The 21,374-nt window shown below is 39.9% G+C and overlaps 1 protein-coding gene across 11 annotated transcripts in view; it reads left to right on the top strand.

The window, feature by feature from the left end:
• WASHC3 (WASH complex subunit 3) overlaps positions 1 to 18,392 on the top strand; it is a 33,887-nt gene extending 15,495 nt beyond the window's left edge. For 4 of the 11 annotated variants that reach the window (XM_027834475.3, XM_037879593.2, XM_027834476.3 and 1 more), the window contains 2 exons: positions 10,182 to 10,246; positions 16,303 to 18,392. In XM_027834475.3, the coding sequence (XP_027690276.1) occupies positions 10,182 to 10,246; positions 16,303 to 16,387 (150 nt within the window). In that variant the 3' untranslated portion in view covers positions 16,388 to 18,392. Of the gene's footprint in view, positions 1 to 10,181; positions 10,247 to 15,372; positions 15,442 to 16,302 lie in introns of those variants that run through there. The other 7 variants (XR_006289187.1, XR_005222527.2, XM_037879600.2 and 4 more) reach the window with 5 other exon arrangements.
• The last annotated feature ends 2,982 nt before the right edge of the window (positions 18,393 to 21,374 follow it).

Below are 21,374 nucleotides of genomic sequence, written 5' to 3'. Positions count from 1 at the left end.
TACCCAGTAATATTCTTCTACATGTACAGTGTTAGGCTGGGATTTTCAAAGAAGCTAAAGGAGTTAGGTGCCCAAATTCTGTTGAAAGACACCCAAATCCCATTGAATTTCAGTGGCATCTGTATACCTAACTCGCTTTGGCTCCTTTTGAAAATCCCAGTCTAAAACCTGTGAAGAATACAGTAATGTCATAAATACGTAGTATGTGTTACTAAACTTAGAATAAGATACAGGTTTACTTGTTCCCTATAACAGTTTTAATATACAATGTTCATAGTATTTAAAATTAATTAGGTTTAAGACTAGCTTTGTAGATGAAGTAACATTTTGGAGGTGTTGGTTTGCTACAACATTTGTGGTTTACCCTGCAGATTAGCCTAAATAAAATTGATATTTAATCTTAAACATTAAAATGCCTTAATCATATGATTATCGCATGCAATTGCTACTAGGGAGAGTTAGTCATTTGGGTGCCTCAACTGTACATTTCTTGCCTGAACTTGTTTTGGATTTCTTTTAAATGTAACCTTAACTCTGAATTTCCAAGCATTAAAAAAACCCAGGTTTTGGGAAAATAACATCCCTGTAATGCTTTTTACCTTTAAATTACTAATACGTGCACTCAACTATGACTCCATCTTGACATAGTTCTTAGTTTAGGAATTTTCATTAGACTTCAGCAGAACTTAAACACTTGGATATAATAAAATATTTCATACTTTGTATACAATTGCTACATTTGCCTACATGAAGACAATCTTGAAAGTGCCAGATTGAAGGCAATGAAAACTAAGGTACTCTATTCAGTTTAGGTGCCGCATAGTTAGTGCAAGTGCAGATTTCCCTGCCATCTTGTCATAACTGTGTGGAGGGACTGCTTCCTGAGATAGAAAGAATGGTTCATTTCCATGCCTGTTCAGTCATTTACTTTTCTAATGCTGTAAGCAAGTGTGCTAATTGTGTTGGTGATTCTGTCTCATGCTCCTGTGAACATCTGCCAATCAGGTTCTGGACTGAAATCACCAATTTATTTTACATGGCCCACTAAACATCTCTCGCGGGTAGAGAGACTGGTAGTAAATGCTGACCTGGCCTAGACATAAATGGATGTAAATAAAAACTCTATCATCATTCTAAGCCATCCATGCACACTGCAGCTTCTATTTGTATTACATTTCTGTAGTAATGAGGACACTGTTTGCATCATAATTAACCATAAAGTTCCTGTTTATGAACACACAGGTCATTCACTTATTTTAAGAAACATTTAGCAAATATAGTAGAGACAGAAAAAACTCTTGGGCAGAGAATTACTTGGAAAGTTTTGTTGTTTTAAGTTCAAATATGTTTTTACTGATCTATAAAAGAAGCATCTGTAGTGGTGGGTAGATCAAATACAGCACTCGGATTAAAAATAAATTTATCTTAAATTTTAGAAGGAACACAACTACCTTGCAATAAGTCTTTAAAAAAACTGGTCGTGAATGGAAATATTTTTCAAATCTGACAACTTATTCACAAAACTCCAAACTAGTAGTTCATATTTTTTGAGGAACACTCAGTTTGGTATGGTCTTAAATTCCCCTCACGTTGGCCATTAGACACATTGTTTTTACTTGATTTATAAATCTAGTGTTTGGTGTGTTAAATTAGAATATTGGCAAATAAAGACTTTTCACTATATCAAAGGATAGGTATGTATGTGTGTTTTCATCTTAACCACTTCCAATTTCTCATGAGATTGATGGAAGCTGTGGGTGAAGACTATCCTTAACATTGTTTTTATAATACAGTATTCTTAGAAATTCTGAAACATAAAATTCTGGAAGAAAATATTCTTCCAAATAAGAAATAAAAATGCCTTTACAGAGACAAGGTGGGTGATGCAATATCTCTTATTGGACCAACTTCTCTTGGTGAAAGAGACAGGCTTTCGAACTATGCAGAACTCTTCTTAGAAGTTGGTTCGATAAAAGATATTACCTTACTTACCTTGTCTTTCTAATATCCTGGGACCAACAGAGCTGCAACAACACTGCAAACAAAAATTCCTTGGGCACTTATCAGAACCCGTCCTTACTGGATTTATGTACAAAATCTTTGTTGATATATCAAAACAGATAAAATACTGGTCTGATCAGATATGGCAAAACCTATATAGTAAGTCTGGTATTTTTGTTCAGTCTGAGCCAATATTTAAGTATTGAGAAAGTGAGTATGGGTTCCCATTTCACTTGGCTAGGCTAGGAACCCTAGAAGTAGCTGAACCTACACACAAGGTTTAGGCTAGGGATATTGGTAGTATTTTGGAATTACCTGCTAATAAAAAAAAAAATCCCAGATGAGTGAATTTTTTACTTGTTTAGAATTGGATAGGAACATCACAGGCTTACACCTTTCTTGTATTTTCATCACAGATAACAAATTCATGTAAAAGCTGACAAGTCTGATGTTTTCTGAAACTGCTACAACACAAGTGCAAAAGCTTTAATTGTTCTGTTTTTCTAATTTAGTTGTTAAAACAATTAGCTTCCAGGACTTTTGAATCCTAAAATTCAGGAGAGAATTTTAGAGATTTTGTAGTTGTGTATCACTCCAAAGGGTTTATGCATTTAAAAAACAACCACCACCACCACCACCTTTGGGTTGAAGTTTCAATGTGGCAGATGGCAACAGAGCTGTGAGACACCCAGTAATAAAAGTAAATTAATCGATATCTGACACTATATTACAAACTCCTGAGCTTAATTGTTTGTTGAAAGTGATCACTTATATATAAAATTAGAATTGTGATTTTTTTTCAGTGCAAGCACACACAGGAAAATATTAATCACAGTAACAAAATTAGCATTGCTATCGTTTCACCAGACTGGGCACTCTGTGTTCTGTCTCCTGTGATGGTAGTACAGACATGATTCTCTAATCCATCGGTCATGACTGCCTGCTCTTTCTTTTTTTTTTTTTTTTTTTTTTACTTACCTTGGACAAACAGTATTTGTTCAGTGCCAGAAAATCCCACACTGCTGTTCATTTACCTTTTGAGGTCTCCCATGTCCTTTTTAGACCACCAGAAGCTCAGTCCCTTGGAGATCAGAAACTAGACACTTTCTTTTTGGCATGCAGTCATCCAGATGGTGTTTCTTGACCTCTGCAGCAGAGGATGGCAAAGCAACAAGTTTTCTTTGAGCAGTACTAGTGGAAACACAGGAGCAGATACTGTTGGAACATTCCTTTCAAAATGTTGTGGGCCAAACTGTTCTAGGGTATCCTGTCCAGAAGGAGAATGTTTAGGTGTTGCTGAATAAGCATACAAGCTGTTGAAGGGTTTGCAATGAAAGGAAGGCATTTTTCTCTCTAAATCTTAACATATGTATAATTGACCGCTTACATTCCAGTGCACGCTCAGGCTTGAATTTATATATTGCTATTATATTCAGAGGAGTCATTTTAAATTGTGCTTCCATTCTCATGTCCTCTTTCCTGCTGCATCTGTTAACTATTTTCCCATTCTAATTGTTCCTTGAAATGTTCCGGATTAATAGTTGTCCTTTCCTGCCTCTCTGGCCATACCTTCAGTGTATCTTTTAGGAGGTCCTCCTTTTCTGCCGGCCTTTCTCATTTTGTCCTCTTCTCAGTAATAACGGCTCACATGACTTCAGCTTGCCATCTTACACTGTTGACTTGCAAATCTACCTGTCCACTCCCAACTTTCCTCCTCTTGCTTAGTCTTACTCGTCCTCTCTTTTTGGATATATTGCCATAAGCTTAACATGGCCCAAACTGAACTGATGTTTCCTCCCAAACTCTTTCTGCTCCCTCTTTCTCTGCGACCACTGTCAACACCACAGTCTTCCTTGTCACCCAGGCTCACAACTGGCAGGTTCAGGAAGGGAGTCCTCTCCAACAGCCTATTTGGTTTTTCAGATCCTGCCTGTGTCTAAATCTTGCCACTCCTTCTTGTATAATTTCCAACACTTTTTTTTTTCCCCTCCAGTTCCTGCTAAAACTCTCATTTAGACCCTCACTTCTTGCCTTTATGATTGAAATATTCTCCTGTCTGCTCTTCCTGGTAACCTTATTCTGTGCCTCCCAATTCATACAAAACACAACTGCTAAAATAATCTTTCTTACCTGTTATCTGACCAGTGTCGCGCACACACCCCGCCCCTTGAATCCTTTCACTTCTACTCTCCTCCTCCACATCAAGTTTAGGCTTCTTGCCCTTGCTTTCAAGGCCCTGTGTAAATCACCCTTTCTTGCTTTCCCACCTTTTCCTGTTGCTTCTAGTCACATCCACTCCACTGATGGTGCCTGCCTCAACACATTTGTCTGCTTCTCCCACAACTGTTCCCAAGCTCTCTTACAACTGGAATGCCCTTCATGAGTTGGAGGACTGCATGGGCTCTCTATGCTTTCAGCATTCTAATATTTCCTGAAGATCCACTTCTGCCATGACACACATGAGTAGCCAGTTAATAAATTAGATAACATGATGGAAAGAACATAAGAATGGCCATACTGGGTCAGATCAATGGTCCATCTAGCCGAGTAGCCTGTCTTCCAACAGTGGCTGGTGTCAGAGGCATTAGAGGGAATGAACAGAACGGTGCAATTTCAAGTGATTCATTCCCTGTCATCCAGTCCCTGGGCTGGACACCCGGAGCATGGAGTTGTGTCCTTGACCATCTTGGCTAATAGCCTTTGATGATGGACCTATCCTCCATGAACCCAGTTACACTTCTGGCCTTCACAACATCTCCTGGCAATGAGTTCAAGTTGACTGTGCTATGTCTGAGGAAGTACTTCCTTATGTTGTTTTAAACCTGCTGCCTATTAATTTCATTGGGTGACCCCTGGTTCATGTGTTATGTGAAGGAGTAAATAATACTTCCTTATTCACTTTTTCCACACCATTCATGATTTTATAGACCTCTCTCATATCCTCCTTTAGTCGTCTCTTTTCTAAACTGAAAAGTGCCAGTCTCTTTAATCTCTCCTCATATGGAAGCTGTTCCATGCCCCTAATCTTTTTTGTTGCCTTTCTCTGTACCCTTTCCAATTCTAATATCTTTTTTTGAGATGGGGAGATCAGAACTGCTCACAGTATTCAAGGTTGGACACACTCTGGATTTACATAGTGGGATTGATATTTTCTGTCATATCTATTCCTTTCAGAATGGTTTCTAACATTGCTAGCTTTTTTGACTGCCACTACAGATTGAGCAGATGTTTTCAGAAAATTATTGATGATGATTCCAAGATCATTCTTGAGTGGTAACAGCTAATTTAGACCATATCATTTTGTATGTATAGTTGGGATTTTTTTTTCAATGTGCATTACTTTGCATTTATAAACATTGAATTTCATCTGCCAGTTTCTTGCCCAGTTTTCTGAGATCCCTTTGAACGTCATCGCAGTCAGCTTTGGCCTTAACTATCTTGAGTAATTTTGTATCTTCTTTTTACCACCTCACTGTTTACCCCTTTTTTCCAGATCACTTACAGAGGTTGAACAGCACTAGTCCAGTATAAATCCTTAAGGGATCCTGCTATTTACTTCTCTCTACTGTGAAAACTGACCATTTATTCCTACCTTGTTTCCTATCTTTTAACCAGTTACTGATCCATGAGAGGACCTTCCCTCTTAACCCATGATTGCTTAATTTGCTTAAAAGCTGTTGGTGTGGTACTTTGTCAAAGGCTTTCTGAAAGTCTCAAGTGGATCATCCTTGTGCATGTGTTTGCTGACACCATCAAAGAATTCTAATAGATTAGTGAGGCATGATTTCCCCGTATAAAAGCCATGTTGACTCTTCCCCAGCATGCCACGTTCATCTATGTGTCTGATAATTGTGCTCTTTCCTAGAGTTTCAGCCAACTTGCCTGGTACTGAAGTTAGGCTTACTGGCCTTTAATTGCCAGGATCACCTCTGGAGTCTTTTTTTTTTTTTAAAAAAATCAGTGTCCTATTAGCTATCCTCCAGTCATAAGGTACAGAGATTGATAAATTAAACAGTAATAAATCACCAGGACCAGATGGTACTCGAGAGTTGTGAAGGAACTCAAATATGAAATTGCAGAACTACTAACTGTGATATGCAACCTATTGCTTAAATCATTTTGTTCCAAAACCACCTCTACGGACACGTCAGTCTTGGACAGTTCTTCAGATTAGTCACCTGAAAAGAATGCCTCAGGTGTGGGAATCTCCCTCACATCCTCTGCAGTGAAGATCAGTGCAAAGAATTTATTTAGCTTCTCCTCAATGGCCTTCGCTTCCTTGAGTGCTCCTTTATCACCTTGTAGCCCTGCTGATTGTTTGGTGGGCTTTCTGCTTCTGAGATACTTGAACATTTTTTTTTTGCTCTTAGTTTGTCTGTTTTGCTCTTTGCTCTTCAAATGCTTTTTTGGCCTGTCTCATTGTACTTTTACACTTAACTTGCCAGAGTTTATGTTCCTTTCTGTTTTCTTCAGTATAATTTGACTTACAATTTTTAAAGGATGCCTTTTTGTCTCTAGCCACCTCTTTTGCTCTGTTTAGCCGTGGTAGCCTTTTTTGTTTTGTTTGGTCCTCTTCGCCCCCCCCCCCTTTTTTAATTTGGGGTTACATTTAGTTTGAGCCTCTGTTACGGTGTTTTTAAATAGCTTCCATTCATCTTGCGTACATTTCATTTTTGTGACTCTTCCTTTTAATTTCCATTTAACTAGCTTCCTCATTCTTTATGTAGTTGCACTTCTTGAAGTGAAATGATACTGTGGTTGGTTTCACTGGTATTTTTCCACTCCCATAAGGATGTTAAATTTTATTACATTATGGTTGCTATTACTGAGTGGTTCAGCTATTCACCTCTTGAACCAGATCCTGTGGTCCACTTAGGACTAAATCAAGAATTGCCTCTCCACTTGTGGGTTCCAGGACTAGCTGTTCCAAGAAGCAGTCATTAATGGTGTCAAAATTTTCTCAGCATTCCATCCTGAGGTGACATGAATCCAGTCAACATGATAGTTGAAATCCCCCATTATTATTGGATTTTCTGTTTTTGTAGCCTTTCTAATCACCCTGAGCATTTCAGTCACCATCACTATCCTGGTAAGGAGATCAGTAGTATATTCCTACTGCTATACTCTTATTATTCAAACATGGGATTTCTATCCATAGAGATTCTGTGGTACAGTTTGATTTATTTAAGATTTTTACTGTATTTGACTCTGTTCTCTCACATACAGTGTCACTCCCCCACAAGCAAGACCTACTCTATCATTCCTATATATTTTGTACCCTGGTATTACTGTGTCCCATTGATGATGATGATCATCATCATCATTCCACCAAATTTCTGTGATGCCTATTATATTAATATCCTCATTTAATACCAGGTGCTCAAGTTCATCCATCTTAATATTTAGACTTCTAGCATTTGTGTACAAGCACTTATAAAATCTGTCAATATTTAGTTGTCTGCCTTCATGTGATGTAATTGAATGGGATACTTTTTTGGTTTTGACTGTTTCACTTTAGTTCCTAACTGTACTTTATCAACTTCTATCCTCTTCTCTTTACAAGGATATAGAGTATCCCCTTTATTAAATCCTTCCCAGAGGGGTGGCTCTGTCCAAACAATGTGCTCCTCTGTATGTCAGCTTTCCCCAACTCTTTAGTTTAGAAATTCCTCTACAACTTTTTAATTTTACATGCCAGCAATCTGGTTCTGTTTTGGTTTAGGTAGACCCCATCCTTTCTGTATAGGCTCCTCCTTTTCCGAAAGGTGTCCCACTTCCTAATAAACCTAAATCCTTCCTCTGAACACCCTCGTGTCATCCATTCATTGCAGCCATGCAGTTCTTCCTGTCTAAGTGGCCCTATGTGTGGAAATGGAAGCATTTCGGAGAATGCTTCCCATGGACGTCCTGGACTTGAATCTCTTACCTAGCAGCCTAAATTTGGCCTCCAGGATCTCCCTCCTACCTTTCTCTATGTCATTGGTACCTATGTGTGACCATCCATATATGTCTATCAAGACATCTTGAGAGGTCTTCACCATGCAGTTCTCCTGGCCATCTTCTGGAATCCCCCATTTCTATTACTTGTCTCTTCCTAATAACTAGGTTCCCCTCCCCTAGAGGGGTAGACTTAATGTGAGATGAGACCATGACATCATCTGGAAGAATTGTCCAAACTATGGGATTGTTTCCCTCTGCTCCAGTTTGGTGTTCTCCTTCCTCCAGATTTTCATCCTCCTTAACAGCACGGAGGCAATCAGACTGGGGGGTGGAACTGCTCTACTGTGTCCCTGAAAGTCTCATCTATATATCTCTGTCTCTCTTAGCCCCTCCAGTTCAGCCATTCTGATTTAAAGAGCCTGTACTTGATCTCTTAGGCCCATGAGTTGCTTGCACTGAATGCACACGTACACCGCCTGTCCATGAGATAGGTAATTATACATGCTGCATTCAGTGCAATAAACTAGAAGCCCCCACATCTGCACCCTGTCTGCTCTAGGACTTCCTCTATTGCTAAAAGTGAAACTTCACCAGTGCTAGACGATGGTGGGAAAATGACTAGTGAAGTGCTTTTGTAGATGAGATCAACCTTTTTAACCCTGATTTGAAGGGACTACTAGCAATGATGGGGTAGTTCAATCTCATTGCCTATAAATCACTGAACAGCCATTGTGTAAAATATTACTTGTCTACTACTTCTGCACCAGATTTGAACTGGCCACGGGGTGACAGACAACTCACTGATTTAAATCAGCAAGCAGGAAACCTTGATTTAAATATCAATTTTAATCATGTATTACTAAAGGAAGTATTATCTGTAGTAATCCTTCAAGGTTTTGGAACCAGTAGATTTCATCCTCGCACCTAGTTTTTATTCACAGATTGGAAGAAGAAGAAATCCAGTTTTCCTGCTTTTTCAACTCCCAATTTGTTTCTTAATTTTGAATGAACTAGTCATTAAACTGAAATGAAGAAAATAAGCTCTCTGTACCTACAGAGGAGGCCACTGCAGTCCAAAGCTGGTTAAACACTTCTGCAAACTCTGGGTGCTTCACCAGTAGCTTCCACCGATTCAGTGGTTTGACTTTCTTTAAAACTTAGTAGCAAATATGTACTAAATATTTAATTTTAATAGATTTTAGTAAGTGTAGGTCTTAACATTGACAACCTGTCATATTTAATTTAATAGTTTAAAAAAAAACACCTTTAATTTTAAATAAAAAATCCTTTAAAGTTTGTTCATCTTTTTTTTTAATCCCCTCCTGACTGGCTACATAAAGGCAGAAAGGATGTGTGTTCAGTTATCGGGTTCAGTCCCACTTCTTGCACTGTTAAACAGTCGAATGTTTGTTACTCTTGGCATTGTAACATGTAATTGCTAACTTCACTTTTAAGTCATTAAACACAAACAAATCTAGTTTCATCTTGTGTACCAAGTAGTTTGCCCTTTTTGTAGACTATAACCTATTAGAATATCTAATTTTAAAGCATATGGAAAATATTGATGGAGCAGTGTCTTTATGAATTAAATAACCTTGGATTGTTACTCTTTCCTGACTTGTTAATTTTTTGTAAGATAGAAAATACGTGAACATCTGCTATAAATTAAGAATGAATACTGTATTAGGGACTAAAGTTAAACATGCACGTGCATAATTTTATTGTGAGTAGTTACACATATGTAAGGTCAAAGCCTTAGAGTACTAGGCACTTCAGTAATAGTAAAATGACTGACTCTGCCCAAACGGGGTTACAATCTTAAACAGACAATATACAGATGATGAAGGGGATGTAGCAAAAAGCAAATGGTTGAACAATGAAGTTTAGAAAGTGCAACAATTTTGGTTTTGAACATATATTATATTAATGGTGTCAGCTGTATTGCTGATGCCTACAATTGTAAATGCAGATCACCCTCTCTATTCCTTGTTTAAGTAGAGAAATCCCTCCGAAGCTTAAAATGATGAACATTTGCCCTGTTGCTCCAGGTGCCACCATAGCTAAAGAGTTTCCATATACTTATTCAACAGCAGTGATATGGTTCAGTCAGCACAGAAAAGCATTGCACATGATCTGTGCCTAAAAGCAACTGTGGAGTCTATTTGTTCCAGTAGATTTTCACTTTTTGGTTAGTAGTAGTAGTATACCACTTAAACACTTTTTTTTCCCCTCCCTCACAGGGTGTTCCTGTAATGGCAATAAGAAACAAAATGATTTCTGAGGGGCTAGACCCAGATCTCCTTGAGTAAGTAATACTTCTATCTTTATATTAGAGTTGGAGTGCTATGCACTTAAAGGCTTCAGTCATGCTATCTGGAGTGGATAATGACCGAGAGTGCCTATCTCAGGGCAGGTACCTCAAACAGGTAGTATGTTCTACAGTTAGATTTTACCAAGCTGGCAATGAATGTGAACTCCTGGATCACTAGAACAGTCTTACCATAGAGTCACAGACAGTCCCCTTGTACTCTCCAGTCTATCGTACCACCCCAACAAACTGGATTTAGTGATAAATGGTCACTTACACCAAAAATTCAGGTTTCTTTCAGTCCCAAGAGACTAGTCACTTACCTCAGATCAATTGGAACCCTAGATCTTACACCAAAGACTGTGCATGTAGCCAATCCTAGAATAACCTATCTGAAGGTTTATTAACTAGGAAAAATAAATGTGTGTTAAAGCAAGCAAACACATACACCTAAATGAGTTATCTAAATCCTAAGTGACAAAGTTGTTTTCTACTGAAAGGAAGGAACCCATGGTAGTTTTGAATTGGGGGATCTAGTTATATTGCCAGCCAGTAGTGCTGCTTCTGATTGATTCGTTGGAGATGGTGATTTTTGCAGAAGAGTAAACAGCATTACTTTCACCAGCGATTTCCCAATGATGTCACCCTGTTCCTGGAAGTTGGTCTACTTTTGTCTCTCTTCTCTCGCCAGCAGGCACAGCAGGGGAATTACTTGGCTGATTCAGTCATCACCTTAACACCTTTGTGGCCTCATCCAAGTGCCATAGGATTCTGTTAGCTTCTTCATGAGCAGCCAGTGGAAGGGAGCCAAATGGAGTCTGGTATCTGGCTGTGCTAGCCTGGGCCCAGAGGTGTAGAATGCTACCACTGCTTCTTTCTGGTCATAGAGATTTTCTATCATGTAAAGGTGGAGTTCCTCTGGTGATCACCTGCTTCATCTAGTGACATGGCAGTTTGCGTCTCCTGCATCTCTCTATGATTGTGGCGTGCTTCACGGGATAGCTGAAGTGGCCATAGAGCTTTCTAGTTGTTGACAGCAGTGCCTGCAACTTTGTATCCCCATCCAGAAATTCCCTCACAATCAGCCTGAGGCAGTGAGCAATGCAAGGGACACGTGAAGCCACCATCATGCGCTGCTTTTTTGATGCTCACTCCGTTATCTCTTGCCACAAACCCAGCAAAGAGTTTGAGAGGCTGTAGGCATCCTAGACAGTACACAGTTTGTCCAAGATGTTTGGGGATTTAGCTGTTTATCAAATCCAGATACGCAAAGCGTGGCATCCCATCGATTGAAGATGTTCATGTTGTTGGTGCTATGGTTAGTCTTTCCCTTCTCCTCCAGTGGACTGTAAGACATGTAGTTGTCTGACCACTAGTCCACATATCCATGATTAGGTTCATGCTCCCACCTTCACAGTTAACCAGTCCAAGCTGTACTGCACTTCTCACAGCAGCACCAAGGTCTGGCACTGCCTTTTAGACAAAATAAGAGCAGCTAGGGATCTGCCACCTGGGGGCAACTGCAGCCACAAAGCATCTGAAGCCCTCACCCTCCATGTGGGAAGAACGAAGCATGTCCATGGCCAGCATTCTCACACATTCTCTGGTCAGTTTCACTGTTGCATTCATATTTTTGCCCCCTGTACTCCATTAGGGTCTGTTGAGTGGTACTGCAGGGCTTAGCTGACAAAGTTGTGGAAAGCATTGGTGGTGTCACAGTCAACATCTGCTCTTTAGTAGTTAGAGTGCCTTTTAGCTTTCCTTCAAGTCCTGAGCTTGCTCGATCACAGCGTAGTCTCTCCCTCTTTTTGCAGAGCTGGCAAATAGCACTGGTAATGTCCACAGTGTCAATTTTGGAATGTTCCCAAACCTGCAATGCAGTTGCTTATTTGCATTTTCAGGAAGGGATTGGAGGATTATAGCTCGTGATGACTCTTGCTGCTGAGAAAAATGCACAACCTTCCCCCCCCTGGAGTTCCCACCAGAGCTATATCGAGCAGAGATGGAGGCGGGTTCCTCTTTCCCCATCTCCCCACTGCCCCCATACTGCACCTGAGAGCTGAGACTACCAATACCAACCACATCCTTTCTGGAAGTGAAATAGTGGAACAGAGTGTTTAGAGGGAGCTGATGGTCTCTGGCCAGTGGCCTGCTGCTGTGTCTCAGCCTTTACAAGAACAACTTCATGTGATGCTGGATTAAGTGGAGGCATGCCACTAATCTCACCAGCAACAGCACCACCCCCATGCTGAGTGGTCAGCTGTGCCACAGGGAAATATTCCTGTTCAGAGGAGCTGTGTGCCTCGGGCAAAGTGGATATTGGTGGTTCCCATACCTTCACTTCCAGCTGTGTGTGCTGCAGAGCTTCTCCATTCTGGACCACTTTTGGAAGCTTGCCTATTTAGCACTCAAAAGTGCACCATGCAAGAACGCTATTTGCAAGCAGCCACATGCTGCAGTCTCCTGGATCCACTGAAAAAGATTGGTTTCAGAATAGCAGCTGTGTTAGTCTGTATTCGCAAAAAGAAAAGGAGTACTTGTGGCACCTTAGAGACTAACAAATTTATTTGAGCATAAGCTTTTGTGAGCTAGAGCTCACTTCATCAGATGCATTCAATGGAAAATACAGTGGGGAGATAGAGAACATGAAACAATGGGTGTTACCATACACACCGTAAGGAGAGTGATCACTTAAGATGAGCTATTACCAGCAGGACAGCGTGGGGTGGCGGGGCAGGAACCCTGTAGTGATAATCAAGGTGTGCCATTTTCAGCAGTTGACAAGAACGTCTGAGGAACAATTGGGGGGGGGGGCGGGAATAAACATGGGGAAATAGTTGTACTTTGTGTAATGACACATCCACTCCCAGTCTTTATTCAAGCCTAAGTTAATTGTGTCCAGTTTGCAAATTAATTCCAATTCAGCAGTCTCTCGTTGGAGTCTGTTTTTGAAGTTTTTTGTTGAAGTATTGCCACTTTTAGGTCTGTAATCGAGTGACCAGAGAGATTGAAGTGTTCTCCAACTGGTTTTTGAATGTTCTAATTCTTGACGTCTGATTTGTGTCCATTTAGTCTTTTACGTAGAGACTGTCTGGTTTGGCCAATGTACATGGCAGAGGGGAACTGCTGGCACATGATGGCATATATCACATTGGTAGATGTGCAGGTGAACGAGCCTCTGATAGGCTTGAACCATGGCAGGGTTAGGTGAAATCAATGAATTAAATAAGTCTGCCTCTTACAGCAATAGAACCACCCCAGGTACAGGGCTCAGAGAGAGAACCTGTAATCTACTAGGCTGGGAGAATCTTCTCAAAAAGATGCTGATGCAGAAAGCAGGCTGCTTTCTCTTCTTGCAGGCATGGCATCACGCAAACACAACCAAACCCTCAGTCACAAGGGTGAACCAATCTGAAACTGTGTAGTCAGCCAATCAGTGAACACACAGGGCATCATGTGACCAACTACAAGAAAAGTTGGAACAAAATGGAAAACTCAGAATAATGCTCGTTGGAACAAAATGGTAAAACCAAAACAAAATGAAATTCTCAACCTTTTAATCATTCTTTTTATGAAACTTTTTCATAAAAATAGTTTCAGAAAATTTTTCAGTTTTGACAAAACTACATATTTTTTGGCAAAAATTTCAACCAGCTGTAGTACATACCTTGTTTTGAACAGCCTATCCTGAAACAAGCACTTTCTTTTAATAAGGTAAAGATTGTGTCTTTAGGAATAACTACTAAAATACTATACACTAGTCTGATCAGTAAGACTGTTTTTAAAAACCCCATACAGTGGAAATGCAAGGTAGAAGGTAGTCAGCAAAACCTTGTTTGAAAATCCTAGGCACTTTTTGTCTCTTAAAATGTTACCACTTGTTACTAATTTTTTGTAAATGTCCCTCTTTTATGTCTAGGTGTATAAGGCAGGATTCTAACAGTGAAACTAAACCAGAAAAGGCTGCCCATTAGAAGTTGAAACATGTTCCTTATTTTAAAATGTCGCGGATATTGGCTTGAAAATGCTGGGAAAGAATTATACGTCATTTGGGATCATCCTCAATCCCTTTTAAGATTCTGCAAAGTACTAACATTCAGGCAGATGGTCTTAAAATTGTTGATATGGAAATCTCTATGTGGATAACTTACCTGTACAAAGCAAACTAATTGTTTGGCAAAGTTTGCTTTTAAATCTGCAAGCAAAAACTTGAAGGATTCCTCCTGGGGAAAATTTGTTTTGAAAAACAGATACAACTTGAAAGCGTTTTGGTACCAAAACAGGCAGTCTTCCCTTCTTTCCCAACCTTCCATTTGCCCTGCAAGAAGGGGTTAGAGAAGGGAGGCCCATTCCCAGGGCCATGGAAATCTAACTGTCCTCCTGCATGGCAGTCACACTGTCGCTAGATCTTTAGCTTGGCCTGGCCTATTCTTCTATTCCCTTTTCCCCTTTTTAAAAAGGTACTATGGCACTTTCTTCAGTTTTCATACCAGAAATCAGGTGGTCTAGTCTCTCCCTGCTGCTTCCCAGTGTCTGAAGTGACTTTTCTGAAGGCAGCACTTTCTCTCTCTGACTGGAAAGAGATGCTGTTTCTAGTGGGATGTAGTTTCTCTTCCTTCTCTATCATCTCTCCTCTCCACTATTGGCCTGTGACTTTTAAAATTTCATATTGACCTTAGCTCTGAATCTTTCCTCCCTTCCTTCCCCCATGTTTCCTTATTTTTTATTTTTCTTACACATCCTATTTTGTCCTCTCCTGTACTTTTGAACTTCAGGGATTAACCACTGTTGCCCTAATCTTGTCTGCGGGTCTCTACAGATCAAATTGCTGCAGTGCCATGGTAATAAGGAATAATCCTGAGGGGTGCTGTTCGTATGGGATGTGCATGGGAAAGCAGAACCTTTGTTGTGTGTTCTCATAGGGCTATAACGCATCAAGTGACTCAGTATAGGCACTTCAGGCATCTAAATCAAATGAATTCAAGTGGATTTAATATGTGCAAAATTGAGGCTGGAAAGCACCTCTGTGGCAGGTATTAGGAGATGACCATTAGATATGGGATACTATGGCATGATTGACTTGGCAGTTATGATATCTGATTCTATATTAATGTATCTTGCAGGTGGTAATTAACTATGAACTGAGAAGTTGGTTTTCATTCATTTGAACCCTCCACTACTCTCAAATATAGGTACTTTCCATCCCTATGTACACACTTAATGTCAAATTGTACCAGGAGTGATGTCCCATCCGGCACTTATCTTTGTCACATTTCACAAACTAAGCAGGACTGAGCCTGGGAAATACTTGGCTGGGGGACTTCCAAAAAAAAACAGGTCCTGCAGGAAGTGATACTGGTGTTTCATTAGGTGGCACGCTTTCCCCAGAGTTTACACAGAACAAACGTTCTGGCATGGTGTTAGCATATCTAAGAATACACTACTTCCTGTATTTCAGAGTAAATGCAAGAAGCTTGACCGCTTGTAGTCATTGAAGACTTTCTGCAAGTCAGATTTTCAGTCCTGGTATCCTAGCCAAATTCCAGTCTGAGTGATTAATTGTTCTTGCCTACCTAAAACTATCCTACTGTTTTAGTTATGTACTGTATTCACTTCCTGTCGTGTACTGTTTTCATTGCTTAATGGTGCACAGCATGTTCCATTCTGTAATGGTCCTAGAACTCCTGAAGATTGTACAAGAATTTGGATTAATCAACAGTGTCTGCTTTCAGATTTCTCTTCAGGTGCCAGTCAAACTTCTTTAGTGGCTAAGGAATTTTCTGGTGATCTCTTAATGTGTCTCCAATCTGAACTCTACTGGGTCTTCAGAGCTTGCAGTCCACTGGATTTTAAGTTACACATCAGTTGAAAATGAAGTGGTTCTAACCCAATATATTTTTATATTTTAGATTGTAAACTCAGGTTTTGTTTTTAAAATGCTGTGTAAATTTATGGTGAAAGCTGCTAAATAAACCAAGCTATTAGTAGCATTTTGATCATATTTTTTTTTCCCCTGGAATTTAACGAAGTGTAATCTTTCCCTTCACTTTTAGGACACCAGATGCCTTAGTGCCTGCCTGGGGAGATGAAGTGAATGCAGAAGAAAGTTCTGACAGTGAATCTTCATTTAGTGACTAAAGAGACTGATTTCTGCCTTAAAACTTCTGATAAGTGCTATATATTCCATGCTTTTTATATTATAGCAGGAGAATAGTAAATAATTATTCATATGGCTCAAACAAAACGAAACACCTTTTTTGGTGCTGTGGTCCTCGTGTTCTCTTCCAGGAAGTTTTAACAGACAGACACATTCAACCTGAACTAAGAGCCCAATCAGTATAGCTCATAATGCATTATCACAAGTTGAGAAGGCCTTATACAAGATTCTTCTGTCTTTCAGAAGTAAAAAATACTATTTATATATTAAACTGTCATTTGTGAAAGTCTAATAAAGACTTTTGTCTGATATGATTAGACTTGTAATTTAACATTTTGTTTATCTAAATTCATTCTTCCTATCCCATAGCTTGCAGGCTAGGCTTTTCAAATTGGAATGGCCTAATTTCAGACTGATGCACTGTAATGTTTCTTATGCTATGATTTTATACTTAAATGATGCAGCAAGAAATACAAAAGTTAGCTGTTTTATAATGAACACAATGAGTTCTGTATTGCAAACTGATCTAAAAATCAGATATTCAGAAAAATTAACTCTAACTTTCAAAGTGTAAACTGGTATTCTGGCTTCAGACTAAATTTGATATAAAGTTTGATAAAGAAATTTCTGTGTTTAAAAAAAAATGAATCTGTATAAATCCAGATTAGACTGGAGTACAAGGTTACACAACTCCAGCGAGTTGTTTTGAAAATGGCATTGTGAAGGAAATGGGTTACTGGAAGATTATTAACGGAATACTGAATCCTGTCACCACTTATTCACTGTGACACAGGTCAGTAATAACCAAAAGTAGAAACCATCCTCTGACAGCTGTTTGGCTCATTTGAAGTGATCTGTGGTCTTAGTCCATCTTCTGTGGGACAAGAAACCCTCTTATAATTGGTGTCCTTTTTGATAGTTTCAGCAGAGAAGCCAAGGATTCATTTTACCCAGATGATAAACTATCCTCTCACCTCTGGAGTTGATGTCTTTGAACCAGTGTAAAGCTACGTGGTGGGGGGAGGAGGTATGAGGAAACCCATTCTGTGCCTGACTTATCCACAGAGCAAATATCTTTTTCTAAAACACTTAATTCACTGTATGGACCAAACAGCATGAAATTCTGTAAGACTTGCATGATACCATGCATTTTACATCAAATTCTTCAGTGTACTTGGTCTCAGTGGGTCACAATTGAATTCCTACACTGAAATGTTAGGCTAAGTGCAGCAGAACTACTAGATTGGCTGGATCTTTTAAATAACATCTTTTCACGTTCATCTTAAAACACAGAGGGAAGACTAGAACTGCAGCTTTGATTATGAGCAAACGTATCAGGTTTTATTAGAGAGCTCATTACATCCTCCTGCCTTGAGCAGTGCTTCAGATAAAGGCTTTGCTCCAGCAAGTCATCTGCTCATTCTGTAACTTTTAAGGACAGCTCTTATGTAAGCACAATGGGAAGAGAAACTCTGGCCTGGTCTCCACTTAAAAATTAGATTGGCGACGCATGTCACATAGGGGATGTGAAAAAATTCACACCCTGAGCACTGTAGTTGAGCCGCTTTAAGCCCCAATATAGACACAGCTAGGTTGGCAGAAGAATTCTTCCAAAAACCCCTTCCATCGCTATAGAAAATTTCTACACTATGGCATTACAGTGGCAAAGCTGCAGTGCTGTATCTGTGCTGCTGTAGCTCCTGTAGTGTGGACACAGCCTCTCTGTATAACCTCTACATTTAAAATATCTATAACCCATATGAAAGCCTATGTGCACTAAAGAATAACTAGTGAGTATTAATAGATGAAGTTTAAGCTAGCATTTGCTCAAGTAATAAGTATTAAGATACGTTAGCAATAAATAGTTATGTCAGAACTTAAATGTTTATTATTCTTTCACATATAGTAAGACACTGGTACTTCATGAAGTCTATTTGAAACTGATTGAAGCATGTGTATATAATTAAAGCTATGTTTTGTAAACAAGTTGTGACTGTTCATTGTATAACGAATATGAAAATCTTTGCTCTGACTGGTTTCAGAGTAACAGCCGTGTTAGTCTGTATTCGCAAAAAGAAAAGGAGGACTTGTGGCACCTTAGAGACTAACCAATTGGTTAGTCTCTAAGGTGCCACAAGTCCTCCTTTTCTTTTTGCTCTGACTGTTTCACAGAATTGTCATAATCTTATTTAAAACAAGTTAACATTTTTACATTTCATTTTCTCATTGGTGGAGTTGCACAGTGATCACTTTACACTGTTACATAAGGCTAACTGTGGAGGATTTGTAATCGTCTCTAAACATAAATTTTATTTTTCTACATATCTTGATTCTGAATGTGCTAAAGTAGTGATAGTCTTTTGTGGGGAGGGGGCAAGATTTTTAAAAAGAGGAGCAAATAGACTTCTCAGTCCATATTTAGGCAACTAAATAAGTGACCTGACTCTCAAAACTGCTGAGGATCCAGCAGCTCCCACTGAAATCCCAGTAGTGACCTGCATTCTTGCTTTAAGTTGATGGTGGCTGCTGGGTACTCAGCACTTTTGAAAGCCAAGTCCTGTCTTCTGCCTCTTTTTCCATTGTAGATACACCCTAAGTGAGCAGAGGATGGGCTCCTATCAAGGGCAATTTCATGTTGTTAGGCCCTGGCAAGAGAAACTGCTTTGCAGAACCTTGTCTCTTCTTATGGATTCCAAGGCCAGAAGAGACCATTGTGATCATCTAATCGGACCCCTTGTATAAACACAGGCCATAGAACTTTCCCAAAATAATTCCTAGAACAGATCTTTGGCTGTATTTCTAAATCTTGATTTAAAAATTTTCAATGATTTAAAAATTTAAAAATTTTCAATGATTTAAAAATTTCCACCATATCTTTGGCAGATTGTTCTGACCTTGCTCACATAAAGGGTCACCTAAAGGGTGGGGTTAGTGGTTAATCTTTTAAAATTGTTACTCACCAAACATAAGATACAACATATCTAACTCAGATATAGCAGAGATTATTCCTCAAGAGGAATTTAGCAAGACCATTCAGAGGTTGTTTTAATTTGTTTTTGTAATGCCACTTTTAAATTAACGTGAATTGAGTCCATTTTAAACTAAACGATTTTTTCTCTGGTCACTAATAATTGAACAGCTGAATTTCTTCATTTACTTCAGAAAACATGGATTAAAATGTTTGTTTTTAACGGTGGCATTTCAGACACTTACGACTGACAAGCCTTAAATGGAAGCTTGTATGTGACTATAACTAGTATTTGCTATTGGGCATGCTGGAATCATTTGGTTTATTCGGCTACCATTTCTGCGCAGGGGGAGAGGTCAGTTCTTTTGTATGGTTTACACAAATCTTGCTGCCATCTGCACTTCAGTTATTGTTCCTACTTCAGTGGAAATATAACTTAACCTTGAAAATCCTAAACATGCCTGTTGGTTTTAAACTGAAGTGTAGAAGCTGAAATAACGATCCCCTCCCTCTTAGCTTCAGTGAGAGATTCCCCCTCTCCCCTCCTCAGCCTCTTTAGATCCTCTGTTGAATATGTGAAGTCTTGCCCTCTCCACCTGAATTACCTGAGCTGCCAATCACAATCCTGTTCCTGTGGTGCCAGGAATGTGCCGTTCCCACCTGGCCTCCAGCCTCAACTTCATCTGCATGCTACTACTATCTCATTGCTGAGGGAGGGGCTGTGATTCTGCCAGGAAGGGGAAGGGAAGCGAAGCACAGTGCACCTGCTGAAACAATGAGTACTAAGTATGGGAGATTGGTTTGGACTAGATAGTTTCAAAATTGTTTCCCTAGCCCTCTTTCCTATCCTAGAATCCTCTAGTTACCTGGTTCTAACTCTGGTTTGTCCTTAAACGCTTCCTGCAGGCTAAACCTATTCCATTCAATAAGCATTCACGGTCTTCTCCATGTCTAGTTGGCAGCCAGTATCAAGCAGAGTGCCCCAAGGGTCGGTCCTGGGGCTGGTTTTGTTCAATATCTTCTTTAATGATCTGGAGGATGGTGTGGATTGCACCCTCAGCAAGTTTGCAGATGACACTAAACTGGGAGGAGTGGTAGATATGTTGGAAGGTAGGGATAGGATACAGAGGGACCTAGACAAATTAGAGGATTGGGTCAAAAGAAATCTGATGAAGTTCAAGTGCGGAGTCCTGCACTTACGATGGAAGAATCCCATGCACTGCTACAGACTAGGGACCGAGTGGCTAGGCAGCAGTTCTGCAGAAAAGGACCTAGGGGTTACAGTGGACGAGAAGCTGGATATGATTCCACAGTGTGCCCTTGTTGCCAAGAAGGCTAACGCCATTTTGGGCTGTATAAGTAGGAGCATTGCCAGCAGATCGAGGGATGTGATCATTCCCCCTATACGACATTGGTGAGGCCTCATCTGGAGTACTGTGTCCAGTTTTGGGCCCCACACTACAAGAAGGATGTGGAAAAATTGGAAAGAGTCCAGTGAAGGGCAACAAAAAAGATTAGGGGGCTGGAGCACAACTTATGAGGAGAGGCTGAGGGAGCTGGGATTGTTTAGTCTGCAGAAGAGAAGAATGAGGGGGGATTTGATAGCTGCTTTCAACTACGTGAAGGGGGGTTCCAAAGAGGATGGAACTAGACTGTTCTCAGTGGTACCAGATGACAGAACAAGAAGTAATGGTCTCAAGTTGCAGTGGGGGCGGTTTAGGTTGGATGTTAGGAAAAGCTTTTTCGCTAGGAGGGTGGTGAAACTTTGGAATAGGTTACCTAGGGAGGTGGTAGAATCTCCTTCCTTAGAAGTTTTCAAGGTCAGGCTTGACAAAGCCCTGGCTGGGATGATTTAGTTGGGGATTGGTCCTGCTTTGAGCAGGGGGTTGGATTAGATGACCTCCTGAGGTCCCTTCCAACCCTGATATTTCTGTTGTTCTGTGCAATGCAAAACAGTGCGAGAGAGTGGTTCATCCTGGGTCCATGCAAGTTTCACATAG

Source organism: Chelonia mydas, chromosome 1 (assembly GCF_015237465.2).
Source record: "Chelonia mydas isolate rCheMyd1 chromosome 1, rCheMyd1.pri.v2, whole genome shotgun sequence".
NCBI classification, from domain to species: Eukaryota; Metazoa; Chordata; order Testudines; family Cheloniidae; genus Chelonia; species Chelonia mydas.
This window is presented reverse-complemented; position numbering and strand designations above follow the sequence as displayed.